Below are 17,171 nucleotides of genomic sequence, written 5' to 3'. Positions count from 1 at the left end.
ATGGACATTATGACAGAATGTTCACTTTCTCATCACTATCTTGCTGTTGCAAACACTCAAATTCACATGCATTCACATTTACCCAGGTAGGAAATACATTCAGCAACCCAGTAGCACATTAACTTCCACAGCACACAGTTCTTTGTTTTGCAGCTTTCAAGCAAATAAACTAAATAAATCTGCTATATAAAGCCACAAGTAAGCCAAAATTAAGTTGGTGTGGTTTAAAAATGTTTATTAATAAAAATAATTGCACATACATTACCTAGTTTTAGAGAACTTGAGTTTATTTCTATTATATTATTACCAATACAGAAATGTATTTCATAACACACATTTCATAACAACAGTGTTGTGTCTAAAATGTAAAAGTAAAAACCCCAAGGAAACCCAGAATCCCTTAGTTCCCTTAGCTTCTCAATGGAGAGAGTGGCGTCCTTTAGAGTTTGGGCATTCTAGCAGCATTTAGACGCATTCCAACGCAGGAGGAACCAGAGGCGTAGCGCATCTCTCTTATCATACCATTCCATGACTTCTTGTCCTCTTCATACCTATGAAAACAGCAATAAATATACTTCAAGGAAAAAATAAGCTTTTTTTTACTTCTAGAAAAGTACTTCCAGCTTTATTCAGCTGGGGGTCTTTTTGGTAGGTTTCAAATCCTTTTGGAATCTGATTGATTTTGAGTGAATTTTTTTTTATTTATTTTTTTGGAGATTTATTGGTTGGATGACGCAAATGCTGAATGTGTGGTTGTTTTCTTTTACATACATGTGAATGCCTCATAAGCTCATGCAACTGGAGATAGAATCAGCCGGTGGGACTTACTGCCAGATGTCAGTGATCTCGGAGGGTCCAATGTTTTTGTCCTCCAGCTCTACAATTGCAAAGCCACCAACTGCATAGAGGTATCCACCTGTGCTCACGAGATTCACAGAGCTGCGCTCCTGAGGAAACTCTGTGAATGTGTCCCACCTGGGAGTAAAGACACAATATAAATTAATGATAATTATACTCAAAGGAATATTCCGGTTTCAATAAAAATAAAGCTCAAACAACAGCTTTTGTGGCATAATACTGATAACCACAAAAAATGTATTTTGTCTTGCCCCTTTTCTGACAACAATTGTATTATATATTGTGCTTCTTTAGCTCAGATCACACAAAAAATGAACTATTTTTCAGGTTGGTTCAGCTAACGAGCATCCACGTTCTTGAGTTGACTGACAGGCGATCAGCGGCAGCGTTTTTCTATATATTTGTCTTTCATGTGCAGTATACAAGTGAGTTTAAATTACTGTATGAATCGGTATGAATGCTAGAGGAGGCTGACAGTATAATGCCTCCTCCCATTTGTAAACTGACCAATTAAAATGGATACACCTTTATCAGCTTCCATTCAAAAAGCACCCAAAAAAAGTGCCAAACGTGCCAAACGGAGGCAAAATGAAATTGCCTCCTTCCACGTTCATAACCAATCATTATCAGAGGTAACCATTCAAGCCAATCAGCTTGCAGTATCACGTTAACGCTCCAAGACTACTTGTGGACAACACAATAGGTGATTATTGGAAGATCTAAAAAAAATATTTGAAAGACTGAACAACATGATCATATACTGTATATATCTGACAAAATGAAGCAGTGAAGGATGGAGTTCGTCTACAAATACAATAGGCTATTAGGCAAATAGATACTGTACATGTAATGGAATGAGCTGTGTCATTAGTTCCATTCATTTGTTGTGATTACAAGTTTTGAGTTGGTGATTGGAAAGAGTTATATCACATCTGTAGTTACCAAGTCTATTTTAGGATCTCAGGGAGAGGACATCATCTGTATGTGTACGGGAGCACAATCACCCGCAAAAAAAACCCCATATCATAATATTTTATATTTAGACCCACTGTAATGTTTTATTGGTTTGATTTTTCGATACTAATTAATATATATCCCTCCTCTGTAAATTCTGTCATGGAACACCACTTCAGGCAATGTACGTATCTAAAAGGTGATTGGCTCTTTTACCTGTAAGATGGGACTTCCTTTTCTACATCCAATGGCTGTTTTCATTTCACCCATTCAAATTAATAGTGCTACATTTCTACTAAACTGTCTCTGACATCATCCCTTGCCATCTTTTTACAATGTTGCATATAATGAGCTGTATATAGCTGATGCAGTAGTTTAGTCTTTGTTCAATTACACTATTCATGAGGCAACTATATTGAATACTTACTTGTTTGTTCCAAAATCGTAGACTTCAGATAAAGCAATGAGACCATCTTCATTCACTCCTCCGGTAACGATAATTTTTCCTTTATGAACTGCAGCACCAAACATAGCTCTTGACGTCTTCATCGCTGCCAGTTCGCGCCATTCTGACTGCTTGTGGTTGTACACAAACATTTTATTGATAGCTTTGCTGAGAGAGAGGAAAGAGAGAGGATTTCTGTGGTCATTTAATCTACTATTGTTGACACTTTTTTTAACAGGCTAAAATCAACATGAAATTAACATTAACCCTATTTACTTTCTTAATATAAATTCCTGGTCTTATTGGGATTCATCGGTGCATGTTGTTCCAAAATTTTTTATAACTTGCTCTGGCACTGAAATTAGTTTCCATCACCAAGCCCTGTTATTTTTCAAAAACCTCCGTTTTGGAGTGGAATGCCCAGTATTTCATGATCCAATAAATTCCTGATGGATAAAATAAAGTTCTTATATCCATTGAATATCCTGTTTCACACAAAATATGTCACATTCTGGAAGTATTGCAAATACCATTTCACACCAGAGGTACATAAACAGGTTCCAAGAGGTGCACAAAAATTATTTCCAAAAAATTATAACAGGGATTAGGGCTGGGTAAAATATGGATTTTCTGATTAATCGCAGTCTTCATTTGAACATTTCCAGTATTGTTTTCTTAAAATCCTCTGTAAAATCTTTTAATATAGGGTGCATCTCAATCAGCTCCTTAGTTCAGTAGTCAGGTTACTAATCAGGGAGCCATTTGTCTCAATCGCAAAATATATACTTAGTAAAACACCAGTGCACCACCCCTGGATGCACGAGTTCGAATCCAGGGTGTGCTGAGTGACTCCAGCCAGGTCTCCTAAGCAACCAAATTGGCCCGGTTGCTAGGGAGGGTAGAGTCACTTGAGGTTACCTCCTTGTGGTCGCTTAAATATGGTTCTCGCTCTCAGTGTGGCACATGGTGTGTTGTGCATGGAGAATAGAGAGAAGCCTCCACACGCACTACGTCAACACGGTAACACACTCAACAAGCCACGTGATAAGATGCGCAAATTGACGGTCTTAGACATGGAGGCAACTGTGATTTGTTCTTCACCACCCGGATTGAGGTGTCACTATGCCTCTTAGAGTGCATTGGGCATTCCAAATTGGGGAGAAAAGAGGAGGGGAAAATTTTTTAATAAAATACCAACAGTGCACTGAAATGTTCGATCCCTAAAAAATCCCTCAATGCACCGTAAAAACCAGGGAGAATCGTTGCTCACTATGTTCCCTTACCGTAAACTTTATTATGTCTTCTGAAGTCTCTCAAGATGTTAGAAGACGAACCCAAGTGTAAAACCAAGAAGTCCAAGTCTTATTTTCTCTTTAAAAGAGATGTTGTTTGTAATGTTTTTCATTCAGAATTACCATGACAGGGAACAATGTTTTAAATATTTGAGATGTTAAAAGTTTTAAAAGGTAATTTATATTTGTATTTATTTTATTTATTTATCTTTCATAACAACACTGTACATTTGAATATCTTCATAGAAAATTAATGATAGGGTCATTTATACTGCAACGCTGTTGATTAATTGCAGCTGTGCTTCAATGTGCGAGCTCATTACCGCATAACAGGTGACTGTCATAAGTGTCCCAATGTTCAGTGGATGAACACCCTTGCCAGTGCCTGAATTAGTGTTCACGATATACTGATTTACGACATAGGGAGCTGATTGAGACACACACTTACTCTTATGCAAAGTCCAGCATCGAGATCTTTTAACTGGTTTGGTTTGAATACATGTCCAAAGACGATCTCCACGAAATCCATTTGTCACTATACAGGTGAAACTCGAAAAATTAGAATATCGTGCAAAAGTTCATTAATTTCAGTAATTCAACTTAAAAGGTGAAACTAATATATTATATAGACTCATTACAAGCAAAGTAAGATATTTCAAGCCTTTATTTGATATAATTTTGATGATTATGGCTTACAGCTTATGAAAACCCCAAATTCAGAATCTCAGAAAATTAGAATATTACATGAAATCAATAAAAAAAAGGATTTTAAATACAGAAATGTCAGCCCTCTGAAAAGTATAATCATGCATATGTACTCAGTACTTGGTTTGGGCCCCTTTGCATTAATTACTGCCTCAATGCGGCGTGGCATGGATGCTATCAGCCTGTGGCACTGCTGAGGTGTTATGGAAGACCAAGATGCTTCAATAGTGGCCTTCAGCTCTTCTGCATTGTTTGGTCTCATGTCTCTCATCTTTCTCTTGGCAATGCCCCATAGATTCTCTATGGGGTTCAGGTCAGGCGAGTTTGCTGGCCAATCAAGCACAGTAATACCATGGTCATTGAACCAGGTTTTGGTACTTTTGGCAGTGTGGGCAGGTGCCAAGTCCTGCTGGAAAATGAAGTCAGCATCTCCATAAAGCTTGTCTGCTGAAGGAAGCATGAAGTGCTCTAAAATGTCCCGGTAGACGGCTGCGTTGACTCTGGACTTAATAAAGCACAGTGGACCAACACCAGCCGATGACATGGCTCCCCAAACCAACACAGACTGTGGAAACTTCACACTGGACTTCAAGCATCTTGGATTGTGTGCCTCTCCATTCTTCCTCCAGACTCTGGGACCTTGGTTTCCAAATGAGATGCAAAATTTGCTCTCATCAGAAAAGAGGACTTTGGACCACTGAGCAACAGACCAGTTCTTTTTTTCTTTAGCCCAGGTAAGACATTTGACATTTGAAGCCCATGTCCAGGACCCGTCTGTGTGTGGTGGCTCTTGATGCAGTAACTCCAGCCTCAGTCCACTCCTTGTGAAGCTCCCCCACACATTTGAATGGCCTTTTCCTGACAATCCTCTCCAGGCTACGGTCATCCCTGCTGCTTGTGCACCTTTTTCTTCCACACTTTTCCCTTCCACTTAACTTTCTATTAATGTGCTTTGATACAGCACTTTGAGAACATCCAACTTCTTTTGCAATTACCTTTTGAGGCTTTCCCAAATTTATGTCAATGATGGTTTTCTGCACAACTGTCAGGTCAGCAGTCTTCCCCATGATTGTGAATTCAACTGAACCAGACTGAGAGACCATTTAAAGGCTCAGGAACCCTTTTCAGGTGTTTAGCTGATTAGAGTGTGACACTTTGAGCCTACAATACTGAACCTTTTCACAATATTCTAATTTTCTGAGATTCTGAATTTGGGGTTTTCATAAGCTGTAAGCCATAATCATCAAAATTATATCAAATAAAGGCTTGAAATATCTTACTTTGCTTGTAATGAGTCTATATAATATATTAGTTTCACCTTTTAAGTTGAATTACTGAAATTAATGAACTTTTGCACGATATTCTAATTTTTCGAGTTTCACCTGTATAAAGTCTCCTTTAATATCCTTTTTAGTATTTTTCGAATCACGCATACTGTTGCACAGATGCATTAAAGAAAATGCTGAGCTCAACCAAAATTACCGTTTTAACTATTTCTTATTATACATGTTAATGCAGATACTTAATTATGGTATAAATTATACATATTAAATAAAAATGTATATACAGTTGAAGTCAGAAGTTTACATACACTTTAGCCAAATACATTTAAGCTCAGTTTTTACAATTCCTGACATTTAATCATAGAAAAGGTCAGTTAGGATCACTAATTTATTTTGAGAATGTGAAAATAATAGTAGAGAGAATGATGTACTCCAGCTTTTATTTCTTTCATCACATTCCCTGTGGGTCAGAAGTTTTCATACACTTTGTTAGTATTTGGTAGCATTGCCTTTATATTGTTTAACTTGGGTCAATCTTTTTAAAAAGTCATCCCCAAGCTTCTCTCAATAAGTTGCTGGAAATTTGGCCCATTCATCCAGACAGAACTGTGTAACTGAGTTAGGTTTGTAGGCCTCTGTGGCATGGGGGGCGTGGTCATGTGTCGGTCTGCGGGAGAGAGAGAGAGCGGTAAGGCTTGTCACCTGGTTTGTAATTACCTCTAACACCTGTGTCTTGTTATAGTGATACGGAGAGAGACATTTAAGGGACGCCAAATGTCGAGAGAGGGAGAGAGTGGGTGCGTGAAGCACGACAGCCAGAGTGGAAACCTGTGCCCTGTCGGAAGAGAAATATAATTGTAACGACGGTTACCGTCGTGTGTGTGACAAAGTACAACATTAAAGTACTAACCTTGAACCTACCTCGTTGTCTCCTGACTCCTCCATCACTCCAACCAAAGAGGTTACAACACAGCTGTTAGTACCGAAGAGCCGTCGGGAAACACTCTTCCAGGCGGCTCACTATAATCCAATGGCCGGCCACTTAGGTCACGAAAAGTCTTTGAAACGTATAATGGCCCGTTTCTTTTGGCCGGGCATTCACGGGGACGTTCGCAAGTGGCGTGCCGGGAATGTCAGTTGGTGAACCCACCGGCCACCCCAAAAGCGCCATTGCGCCCGCTCTCGTTGATCGAGATCCCCTTCGACAGAATTGGAATGGATCTCGTTGGGCCATTAGAAAAGACTGCACGCGGGCATCACTTTGTGTTAGTTCTGGTGGACTATGCAACGCGATATCCGGAAGCAGTGCCTCTACGCAAAATCTCAGCACGCAGTGTTGCGGAGGCACTCTTCAGAATTATCTCCCGAGTGGGGATTCCAAAGGAAATCCTCACAGATCAAGGCACAACATTCATGTCACGTACACTTCGCGAACTATATGAATTATTAGGCATTAAGTCGATTCGTACCAGCGTCTACCACCCGCAGACCGATGGATTGGTGGAACGATTTAATAAGACCTTGAAAAACATGATTCGTAAGTTCGTACACGAAGATGCTAAAAACTGGGATAAGTGGCTCGAACCCCTGCTGTTTGCAGTACGAGAGGTCCCACAAGCCTCTACCGGCTTTTCTCCGTTTGAACTACTGTATGGGCGCCAGCCACGGGCGTGCTTGACGTCATACGGGAAGCTTGGGAGGAGGGACCTTCGGATAGCAAAAACCAAATTCAATACGTTCTTGACCTTCGAGCAAAAACTCCACACTTTGGGACGGGTAACACAGGAGAACTTGCTCCAAGCGCAAGAACACCAACGCCGACTGTACGACAGGGGCACTCGGCTAAGGGAATTTTCACAGGGAGATAAAGTACTTGTGTTACTGCCCACCTCGAGCTCCAAATTACTCGCCAAGTGGCAAGGACCCTTTGAGGTCACGCGACGAGTTGGAGATCTCGATTATGAGGTTAAGCGAACGGATAGGAGAGGGGCACGTCAAACGTACCACCTCAACCTCCTCAAACCATGGAGGGAGGCGGTACCTGTAGCCTTGGCGACGGCGGTTCCGGAGAAGGCGGAGCTCGGACCGGAGATATTGCTCAAAGCAAATTAATTTACTCCGGTCCCTTGCGGAGACCACCTCTCGCTGTCGCAGCTGACAGATGTTGCGAGGCTGCAAGCGGAGTTCGCAGACGTGTTTTCTCTCCTGCCCGGTCGCACAAACCTCATAGAACACCATATCGAGACCACCCCGGGCGTGGTGGTTCGTAGCCGGCCCTATCGCCTCCCGGAGCACAAGAAAAAGGTTGTTAGGGGGGAATTAGAGGCAATGCTCGAAATGGGGGTAATACAAGAGTCGCACAGTGATTGGGCCAGCCCGGTAGTCCTGGTACCAAAGAGCGATGGCTCGGTCCGCTTCTGTGTTGACTATGGGAAAGTGAACGCGGTGTCCAAATTTCACGCATATCCAGTGCCGCGTATTGACGAGTTACTCGATCGGTTGGGCGCGGCTCAATTTTACTCGACACTGGACTTAATGAAGGGGTATTGGCAGATCCCTTTAACGCCAATGTCCAGAGAAAAAAACGCTTTTTCAATACCGTTCGGATTACACCAATTTGTAACACTTCCGTTCGGCTTGTTTGGAGCCCCGGCCACGTTTCAGTGCCTTATGGATAAGATCCTCAGACCGCACATGGCATATGCCGCCGCATATCTAGATGACATTATAATTTACAGTAATGACTGGCGGCGGCATATGCAACATCTGAGGGCTGTTCTGATAGCGCTGAGGCGGGCGGGACTCACGGCAAACCCGAGGAAGTGTGCAATTGGATGTGTGGAAGTTTGGTATCTGGGGTTCCACTTGGGTCACGGGCAGGTGCGTCCACAGGTTGACAAAACCGCAGCGATCGCAGCATGCCCGGCACCCAAGACCAAAAAGGGGGTAAGGCAGTTTTTGGGGCTGGCTGGCTACTACCGAAGGTTTGTGCCTAGTTATTCTGATGTCACCAGCCCGCTGACTGACCTTACTAAAAAGGGGGTTCCCGATCCGGTCCAGTGGACAGAGTCGTGCCAACAGGCCTTCCTTAAGGTAAAATCTGCACTGTGTGGGGGGCCGCTTTTACATGCACCTGATTTCTCTCTCCCCTTTATTTTGCAGACTGATGCATCTGACAGGGGGCTGGGCGCAGTGCTCTCGCAGGTGGTCGGAGGGGAGGAACGACCGGTACTGTTTATTAGTCGCAAGCTCTCCTTCAGGGAGACGAAATATAGCACCATCGAAAAGGAGTGTCTTGCGATTAAGTGGGCGGTTCTGACGCTCCGCTGCTACCTGCTGGGGCGGGCCTTCGCCCTCTGTTCCGATCACGCCCCTCTGCAGTGGCTCCACCGCATGAAGGATACTAACGTGCGGATCACCCGTTGGTATCTGGCTCTCCAGCCCTTTAAGTTCAAGGTGTTCCACAGGCTGGGGGCGCAGATGGTTGTGGCTGACTTTCTCTCCAGAAATGGGGGGGGAGTGGGCAGGCCGGATGTTGCCCCAGCCTGAGTCAGCGGTGGGGGCATGTGGCATGGGGGGCGTGGTCATGTGTCGGTCTGCGGGAGAGAGAGAGAGCGGTAAGGCTTGTCACCTGGTTTGTAATTACCTCTAACACCTGTGTCTTGTTATAGTGATACGGAGAGAGACATTTAAGGGACGCCAAATGTCGAGAGAGGGAGAGAGTGGGTGCGTGAAGCACGACAGCCAGAGTGGAAACCTGTGCCGTCGGAAGAGAAATATAATTGTAACGACGGTTACCGTCGTGTGTGTGACAAAGTACAACATTAAAGTACTAACCTTGAACCTACCTCATTGTCTCCTGACTCCTCCATCACTCCAACCAAACCAGTTTACAGCCTCCTTGCACGCACATGCTTTTTCAGTTCTGCCCACAAATATTCGGATTGAGATCAGTGCTTTGTGATGGCCACTCCAATACCTTGAATTTGTTGTCCTTAAGCCATTTTGCCACAACTTTGGAGGTAAGCTTGTGGTCATTGCCCATTTGGAAGACCCATTTTCAACCAAGCTTTAACTTCCTGGCTGATGTCTTGAGATGTTGCTTCAATATATCCACCTAATTTTCTTTCCTCATGATGCCATCTATTTTGTGAAATGCACCAGTCCCTCCTGCAGCAAAGCACCCCCACAACATGGTGCTGCCTCCCCCATGCTTCACGGTTGGAATGGTGTTCTTTGGCTTTCAAGCCTCACCCTTTTTCCTCCAAACATAACTATGGTCATAATTGTTTCATTAGACCAGAGGACATTTCTCCAAAAAGTCAGATTTTTGTCCTCATGTGCACATGCAAACTGTAATCTGGCTTTTATATGGATATAGATATTGTCTACATGTTTCCTCCATCATCTTCACCAGGTCTTTTTTCTGTTGTTGTGGGATTGATTTGCATTCTTCTGTCTCTAAGAGACAGAATGTGGCTCCTTCTTGAGTATTATGATGGCTGTGGGCAGGATTGGGAGGGTCACTTTTGAAATGTATTCCACTACAGATTACAGAATACATGCTGTAATATGTTATTTGTAACATATTCCATTAGATTACTCAAGGTCAGTAACATATTCGAAATACTTTGGATTACTTCTTCAGCACGTCTATTTTTTCACTTGTTTTGACTTTAAAATATCTGCCAGTACAGTAAAACAAAATACATGTTACACAACATTTATTTCTATTTCTTCTGCTCAAAACTTCAAACGTACTTCTCTGTCTGCTCGTATGAATGTAACACATCATAAGAAAGTGTTTCACCGCTGTTCAAATGCATTTTGTATCACATCATTAATATGTTTAAATCTTTTCCTTCTAAAAGTACTAAATATTAAATGAAACAAATGACAATAAAATGTTAAGCAATCTCTTCAGTAATCAAAATACTTATTGAATATATCTGTATTCTAATTACCAATTATTTAAATTACTATGTAGTGTATTTAATAACTGTAGTGAAATACAGTTACTTTTATTTTGCACTTTAAATACACAATTCCATTACATGTATTATGTTACTCCCCAACCCCGGCTGCGAGGTCCCATAGTGCTTATACTTGCATACAATTGTTTGTACAGATAAACGTGGTACCTTCAGGCAAATGGAAATTGCTCCACAGGATGAACCAGACTTGTGGAGGTCCACAATTGTTTTTCTGAGGTCTTGGCTGATTTATTTTGATTTTCCCATGATGTCAAGCAAAGAGGCACTGAGTTTGAAAGTAGGCCTTATAATACATCCATGGGTACACCTCCAATTCAGGACACCTCCTATCAGAAGCTAATTGTCTAATGGCTTGACATTATTTTCTGGAATTTTCCAAGTTGCTTATAGGCACAGTTAACTTGTTTGTATGTAAACCCGAATTGTTTGCTAATGCTTGTTTGCTAGTTTTTTAATATTAAATCAATGGAGTGGTTAAAAAATTTGTTTTAATGACTTCATTAAAACTGAGTGTATGTAAACTTCTGACTTCAACTGTATGGAATTTAATATATGCAATTTCAAGATTTCATAGTAATTAATGGACTACATTTAAAGAGCTATAATGTGACCAAAATCATTGTAACGTTTGCAGGGACTCAAGCGAAAGAGGATCTAAATGCAGGCTTATTTAATAAAACTCAGGAAATTAAACACAGAAAACTAAAACATGAAATCAGAACAAACCGTTACGTCCATGAAGGGTAACAACTGACAAAGAACACAAGAAAACCAAGGGATTAAATACACAAGGGGCAAAGAGGAAACAAGGATCACCTGGGACTAATAATCACATGAACCAATGAAACAAAGACAATGACAAGAACTACAAAACCCACAATCAAACCACGAGACAGACAGAGAACAATAAACATAAATACATGATGACACCCCGCGACCCTGTACACAGGATAAGCGGTTGACGATGGATGGATGGATGGACATGATGACACCTAGTGGTCACCAGGGTAATCGTGACAATGATAAATGTGTCCCCTTTAAGAGTTTTCCAACACTGGAGTTTTGCCACACCTGCTTTCCAGCACTATCTCATGTTAGAAATGTGAGAACCTACACTATGCAAGAGAGCTCTTGGTTTTGTTCATCTGTTGAGAATTCTTTGGGTAGATATAAAATTCTACACAAAATGTTGTTAAATTGCATAAAATATGTGTTCAGGAAAGTCATAATATAAAATGTAGTGTTTTTTATGGGTTGTTTTTTTAAGGATGCATATAGATTGCATGTGTGGATTTTGACCACATTTTGGTACACATGTGAGGACTGGGTATGTAAATTTAATATTAATCATATCTTATTTAAAGATTTATAGCCCAGAGTGTTTTCCAGATTTGTGAATAGGTGTGATGCGTGTTGTGTGTGAAAATATGTTCAGGTCCTTCTCAAAAAATTAGCATATTGTGATAAAGGTCATTATTTTCCATAATGTAATGATAAAAATTAAACTTTCATATATTTTAGATTCATTGCACACCAACTGAAATATTTCAGGTCTTTTATTGTTTTAATACTGATGATTTTGGCATACAGCTCATGAAAACCCAAAATTCCTATCTCAAAAAATTAGCATATCATGAAAAGGGTCTCTAAACAAGCTATTAACCTAATCATCTGAATCAACTAATTAACTCTAAACACCTGCAAAAGATTCCTGAGGCTTTTAAAAACTCCCAGCCTGTTTCATTACTCAAAACCGCAATCATGGGTAAGACTGCCGACCTGACTGCTGTCCAGAAGGCCATCATTGACACCCTCAAGCAAGAGGGTAAGACACAGAAAGAAATTTCTGAACAAATAGGCTGTTCCCAGAGTGCTGTATCAAGGTACCTCAGTGGGAAGGCAAAAGTGTGGCAAAAAACGCTGCACAACGAGAAGAGGTGACCGGAACCTGAGGAAGATTGTGGAGAAGGACCGATTCCAGACCTTGGGGGACCTGCGGAAGCAGTGGACTGAGTCTGGAGTAGAAACATCCCCACATTCCCCAGGTCAAGCCACTTTTGAACCAGAAACAGCGGCAGAAGCGCCTGACCTGGGCTACAGAGAAGCAGCACTGGACTGTTGCTCAGTGGTCCAAAGTACTTTTTTCGGATGAAAGCTAATTTTGCATGTCATTTGGAAATCAAGGTGCCAGAGTCTGGAGGAAGACTGGGGAGAAGGAAATGCCAAAATGCCTGAAGTCCAGTGTCAAGTACCCACAGTCAGTGATGGTCTGGGGTGCCATGTCAGCTGCTGGTGTTGGTCCACTGTGTTTTATCAAGGACAGGGTCAATGCAGCTAGCTATCAGGAGATTTTGGAGCACTTCATGCCTCCATCTGCTGAAAACCTTTATGGAGATGAAGATTTCATTTTTCAGCATGACCTGGCACCTGCTCACAGTGCCAAAACCACTGGTAAATGGTTTACTGACCATGGTATTACTGTGCTCAATTGGCCTGCCAACTCTCCTGACCTGAACCCCATAGAGAATCTGTGGGATATTGTGAAGAGAAAGTTGAGAGACGCAAGACCCAACACTCTGGATGAGCTTAATTGCCGCTATCGAAGCATCCTGGGCCTCCATAACACCTCAGCAGTGCCAAAGGCTGATTGCCTCCATGCCACGCCGCATTGAAGCAGTCATTTCTGCAAAAGGATTCCCGACCAAGTATTGAGTGCATAACTGAACATAATTATTTGAAGGTTTAATTTTTTTTGGTATTAAAAACACTTCTTTTATTGGTCGGATGAAATATGCTAATTTTTTGAGATAGGAATTTTGGGTTTTCATGAGCTGTATGCCAAAATCATCAGTATTAAAACAATAAAAGACCTGAAATATTTCAGTTGGTGTGCAATGAATCTAAAATATATGAAAGTTTAATTTTTATCATTACATTATGGAAAATAATGACCTTTATCACAATATGCTAATTTTTTGAGAAGGACCTGTATAATGAGAATTGTATTGTTTGAACTGTTCTTAAAGCCTGTTTAGAAATGCATGGAATGCTTTGAGTGATTTAAGCAAGTACTTAAATATATAAAATGCAGTGAATGATATAAGCATGTATTATGGTGATGTATGCTGAAGCATACAGGTAGGCTAATGACCTGTTTGTATTTTCTTTTGGAATTAGCCTCTACCATATTTTGTTGTAACCATGGCCATAACCAGCTATGAGGTCACTGAGGTCTGGACATTGGTCAATTTTTCATATTCAAAAATAAATTCTGATGCTATGTACAACTGAAAAAAAAAAAAAAAAAGCAGTTTAAAACTCCTTTGAGTGTCTGCATGCATGTATAATTTTGTTTAGACAGTTGGCTTGATTCTTTATTGTCCGCAAATACTACAAGAGTGTGATGAAATGGCGCTACCTGAAGCTGCGCAGCGCATTTGCCGGGCAGAGCAGAGTAAATGCAGGACAGTTCTCACTAAACTGAAGAACCTGCTCTGAGCTTGCAGCGTGCTGACCCAAGGTTAACACAGTGCAAGTTGCGTGTGACCCATTTGAATTTGACACAGAATTCTCTGTTATAAACATATCTGATTTGAGACACTTAAAGGCTCTGTGCTGAAGCTAGCTGAAACATGATTAAACAGCCCGTCATATTAAACTACAATGACAAGGTAAACAGGAAAACATTGTTCCATTCACAATGGTAATTACAAGCTTTTCATTCCACAAATCAGCACCCTTACAGAAATATACCTGACAGTTAATGTAGTAACATTAACTGTAGTAGTAACTATGGTATTTTGCCAGAAATAATGTATATATTTATAATAAATGTTAATATTATTAGCCTACAAAAATATTAAATATTGTATATTAGTGCAATCTTTGGTAAAGTGTCCATGCTGACCATATGTCCATGCTGACCATACATTTTCAAATAAAAAAAAGTTCTCAAACTGTAGAGAGGATTGTTGAGACTGTCACAGGGAACTTTGACATAGCATTGACAGCTGCAAACTACACCATATGTTCTCCAACTCCACTGATTTCACTTACACACACACACTTACTTGTCATCTGTCTTTCCTCCAATGCAGTACACAAGGTTGTTATGTGAGACAACTGCATGGCCATGAATATGCAGAGGAAGTTTTTTGGTCTCACTCCATTTCATCTTTCTGTAATGACATGAAATATTAAAACACCAAGTCTGAGCCCATACCTACTTGTACAGCTAGACAGTTGGACAGAAAGAGAAAGGAGAAGTTCAATTGTTTGTGAAATAAAGACACACTGACTTATATAAGAAAAGATCAGCTGAATTGAAATGTCATACTCAGTGTCGTAGCACATGACTGAATCAAGAGACTCGTTGGTCTGCAGGTCTTTGCCAGCTATGGCGAATAGCAAGTTCTCACATTCACCCAAACTGAACAGGCATCGGGGGCTGGGCATAGGGGGCATGGCCCTCCATTCAGCCGCAAGACTGTCCAGCTGCAACAACAGGACAAAAATTAAATGCTTTTCAAATTTGCCAGGAATGACATATTTCACACTACAAACAACATTTTAAAACTCTCTAAACAGTGAGTTGTAATTGGCTGGGGTCAACCACAGAAAATCAAAATATGATTTTGATTCTGTTTACACTAAGAAAAAAGTACTAAACTGTACCTTTTAAGGTATATGAGCTGTAACTGGAGTGATACCCCTCAAGGGATCCATTTTTGTACATCCAGTTAGAGTTTTGGGGTACATAATTTTATCCTTAAGAGGAAAAAGGTACAGGTAAATGTTTGTTCCCAGAACAAAATATAAATGTACCTTTAAAGGTACTCAACAGGGTCTTGGGGTACAATTATGTAACTAGAGGTTCAAAAAACCTCCCTAGAAGGTATCACCCCAATGATGGCACTTGTACCTTAAAAGGTACCAATTTTCTTGTGTACAAATTAAAGTTGAAAATACCAGCATGCATTTTCAGGCTAATTGATGAATCCAACAGCATGATGTTTGAAAAAACCAAAGTAATTAGTTTTTTGAGAGTTCATTTGATAATGTACCTGGTAGAAGTAGCACTGCAGAGGAGACTCTTTGCTTTCTTCATCAACAAACAGGCCACCGACGATATAAAGCTGGTTCTTCTTGGTGGAAAGACTCACATGGTTCTTTGGCACCTGCTCTGACATGGCAGCCAGAAAACACTCGTTCTCACCCACATCGTATGCCACTGCTGCTGTGTCATTGATCATGAGGATCAGATCTCGTCCATACATCCCCAATCTACGGTTATCATTCAAGTACCCTGGAAACAACTCCTCTTCTTCTCCTCCAGCCTCACCGTTTACCTCACCTTCCTTCTTCTCCATCTTCTTCTCTGGGAGTTTACCTCCAAAGGCATCTTTGATGACTTGCAGCTTCTTCAAGAGTTCTGGATCAGCCTTGATGATGTCATCGGTCTCAACCTTCTCCCTGAAGTACTTTTCAGGAAGCAGACGGAAGCGGATGCACTCAAACGCTTCCCCTAGACTCTTGGCACGCTTCGCCTTGTCGCTGCGCACCCACTTCATCACTGACTCAAACACAAATTCCTCTTTTTCCACGTTGAGCGTGTCTCCGCCAATCAGGGCCAAGAGCTCATGGGGTGCCAACTGAAGGAACTCCTCCTCAGCAGCCACAGTTTCAAAGCGGTCTGCAATGTAGTCACGTGCAGCTATGGCAAGTCTGGGAACGCTGAGGACCAGGCCAAGCCTGAAGACGGCAAGACAATTGGACAAGGACAGCTTCTTCTGGAGATAATTCACACATACTGTAAATATTGAGGGTATCTGGAAACGGTTCGCCACAGCAAATATCTCCTGAACGTTGTCGTCCGTCAAGTCAATCTCAGCAGAGTACAAGTATTGGATGATCATATCCATGATGGTGGGATCTACATCATCCAGAACCACTTCCTTGCCACTTTCCTTCTCCTTGCCGTCCTCTGAGAAGAACAGCTCTCTGAAGTAGGGGCTGCAGGCAGCCATTATCAAGCGGTGGCAAGGAAAGCAGCGGTCACCAATTTTCAAAGTGCAGTCCACAAACTTGTTCTCATTCAAGAGTTCCTTCAATCCATCCTGAAGCAAGGTGCTCTGGAACAGCCGCAGTTCCTCCTTAATGGCTTTTGGATCCATGATATTGTGTTTTGTGATGGGAATTGGAGGACTAGAGAAGAAAAATTAGATAAGGTGGCCGCAGGTCTGCTTGCCACACAGTCCGGGTTGGAAAAAGACAGAGTGCTGAAAAGATTCCCAGGCTGAAGGGGATGTTATTTAATCCTGCCATTCTAAATATAACCCTCCCACTCTTGTACACCCCCACTGCCTCTGTCATCCCTCAATTTTAGCTGTGAAGAGGGGGATAGTGGAAAGGGAGATAGTGGGTCAGGCCAGTGCCTAGACGTCAGCTGTCACAGCGGGACAGGACACATAAAGATCAGAGGAGATCCATGAATCTGCAAGTTTTTTCAATTGAAAGTGAATAACAAGTATTCTAACAGTTTATATGTAGGAATTGTTTGTATGAGTTTCTGGTCCCAGTTTCTATGTGGGAATCTGTCTATTTGTCAAATTCACCACACAAATGCAGCACTAGCAGTAGC

At 41.4% G+C, this 17,171-nt stretch overlaps 1 protein-coding gene across 1 annotated transcript; it reads right to left on the bottom strand.

Annotated features, from left to right (window-relative positions):
* Nucleotides 1-266: 266 nt before the first annotated feature.
* LOC127654100 (kelch-like protein 41b) lies at nt 267-16,799 on the bottom strand. Its single transcript, XM_052141089.1, has 6 exons — nt 15,595-16,799; nt 14,868-15,025; nt 14,602-14,709; nt 2,240-2,425; nt 829-975; nt 267-551 (listed from the first exon to the last, which is right to left on the bottom strand). The coding sequence occupies exons 1-6, from the start codon at nt 16,702-16,704 to the stop codon at nt 440-442; spliced, it is 1,821 nt and encodes a 606-aa protein (XP_051997049.1). The 5' UTR covers nt 16,705-16,799; the 3' UTR covers nt 267-439.
* Nucleotides 16,800-17,171: the final 372 nt, after the last annotated feature.

Source organism: Xyrauchen texanus, chromosome 13 (genome assembly GCF_025860055.1).
Source record: "Xyrauchen texanus isolate HMW12.3.18 chromosome 13, RBS_HiC_50CHRs, whole genome shotgun sequence".
NCBI classification, from domain to species: domain Eukaryota; kingdom Metazoa; phylum Chordata; class Actinopteri; order Cypriniformes; family Catostomidae; genus Xyrauchen; species Xyrauchen texanus.
The sequence above is the reverse complement of the archived record's forward strand: the minus strand, read 5'-3'. Positions and strand labels throughout refer to the sequence as shown.

Excerpts from the sequence above, each read along its gene's own strand:
- LOC127654100 (XM_052141089.1), bottom strand. The coding sequence starts at position 16,704 with ATGGATCCAAAAGCCATTAAGGAGGAACTGCGGCTGTTCCAGAGCACC. Across the intron at positions 14,710-14,867 it reads GTCATGTGCTACGACACTGA|AAAGATGAAATGGAGTGAGA; the intron begins GTATGACATTTC and ends ATGTCATTACAG. Across the intron at positions 2,426-14,601 it reads GGAGGAAAGACAGATGACAA|CAAAGCTATCAATAAAATGT; the intron begins GTAAGTGTGTGT and ends CCTCTCTCTCAG.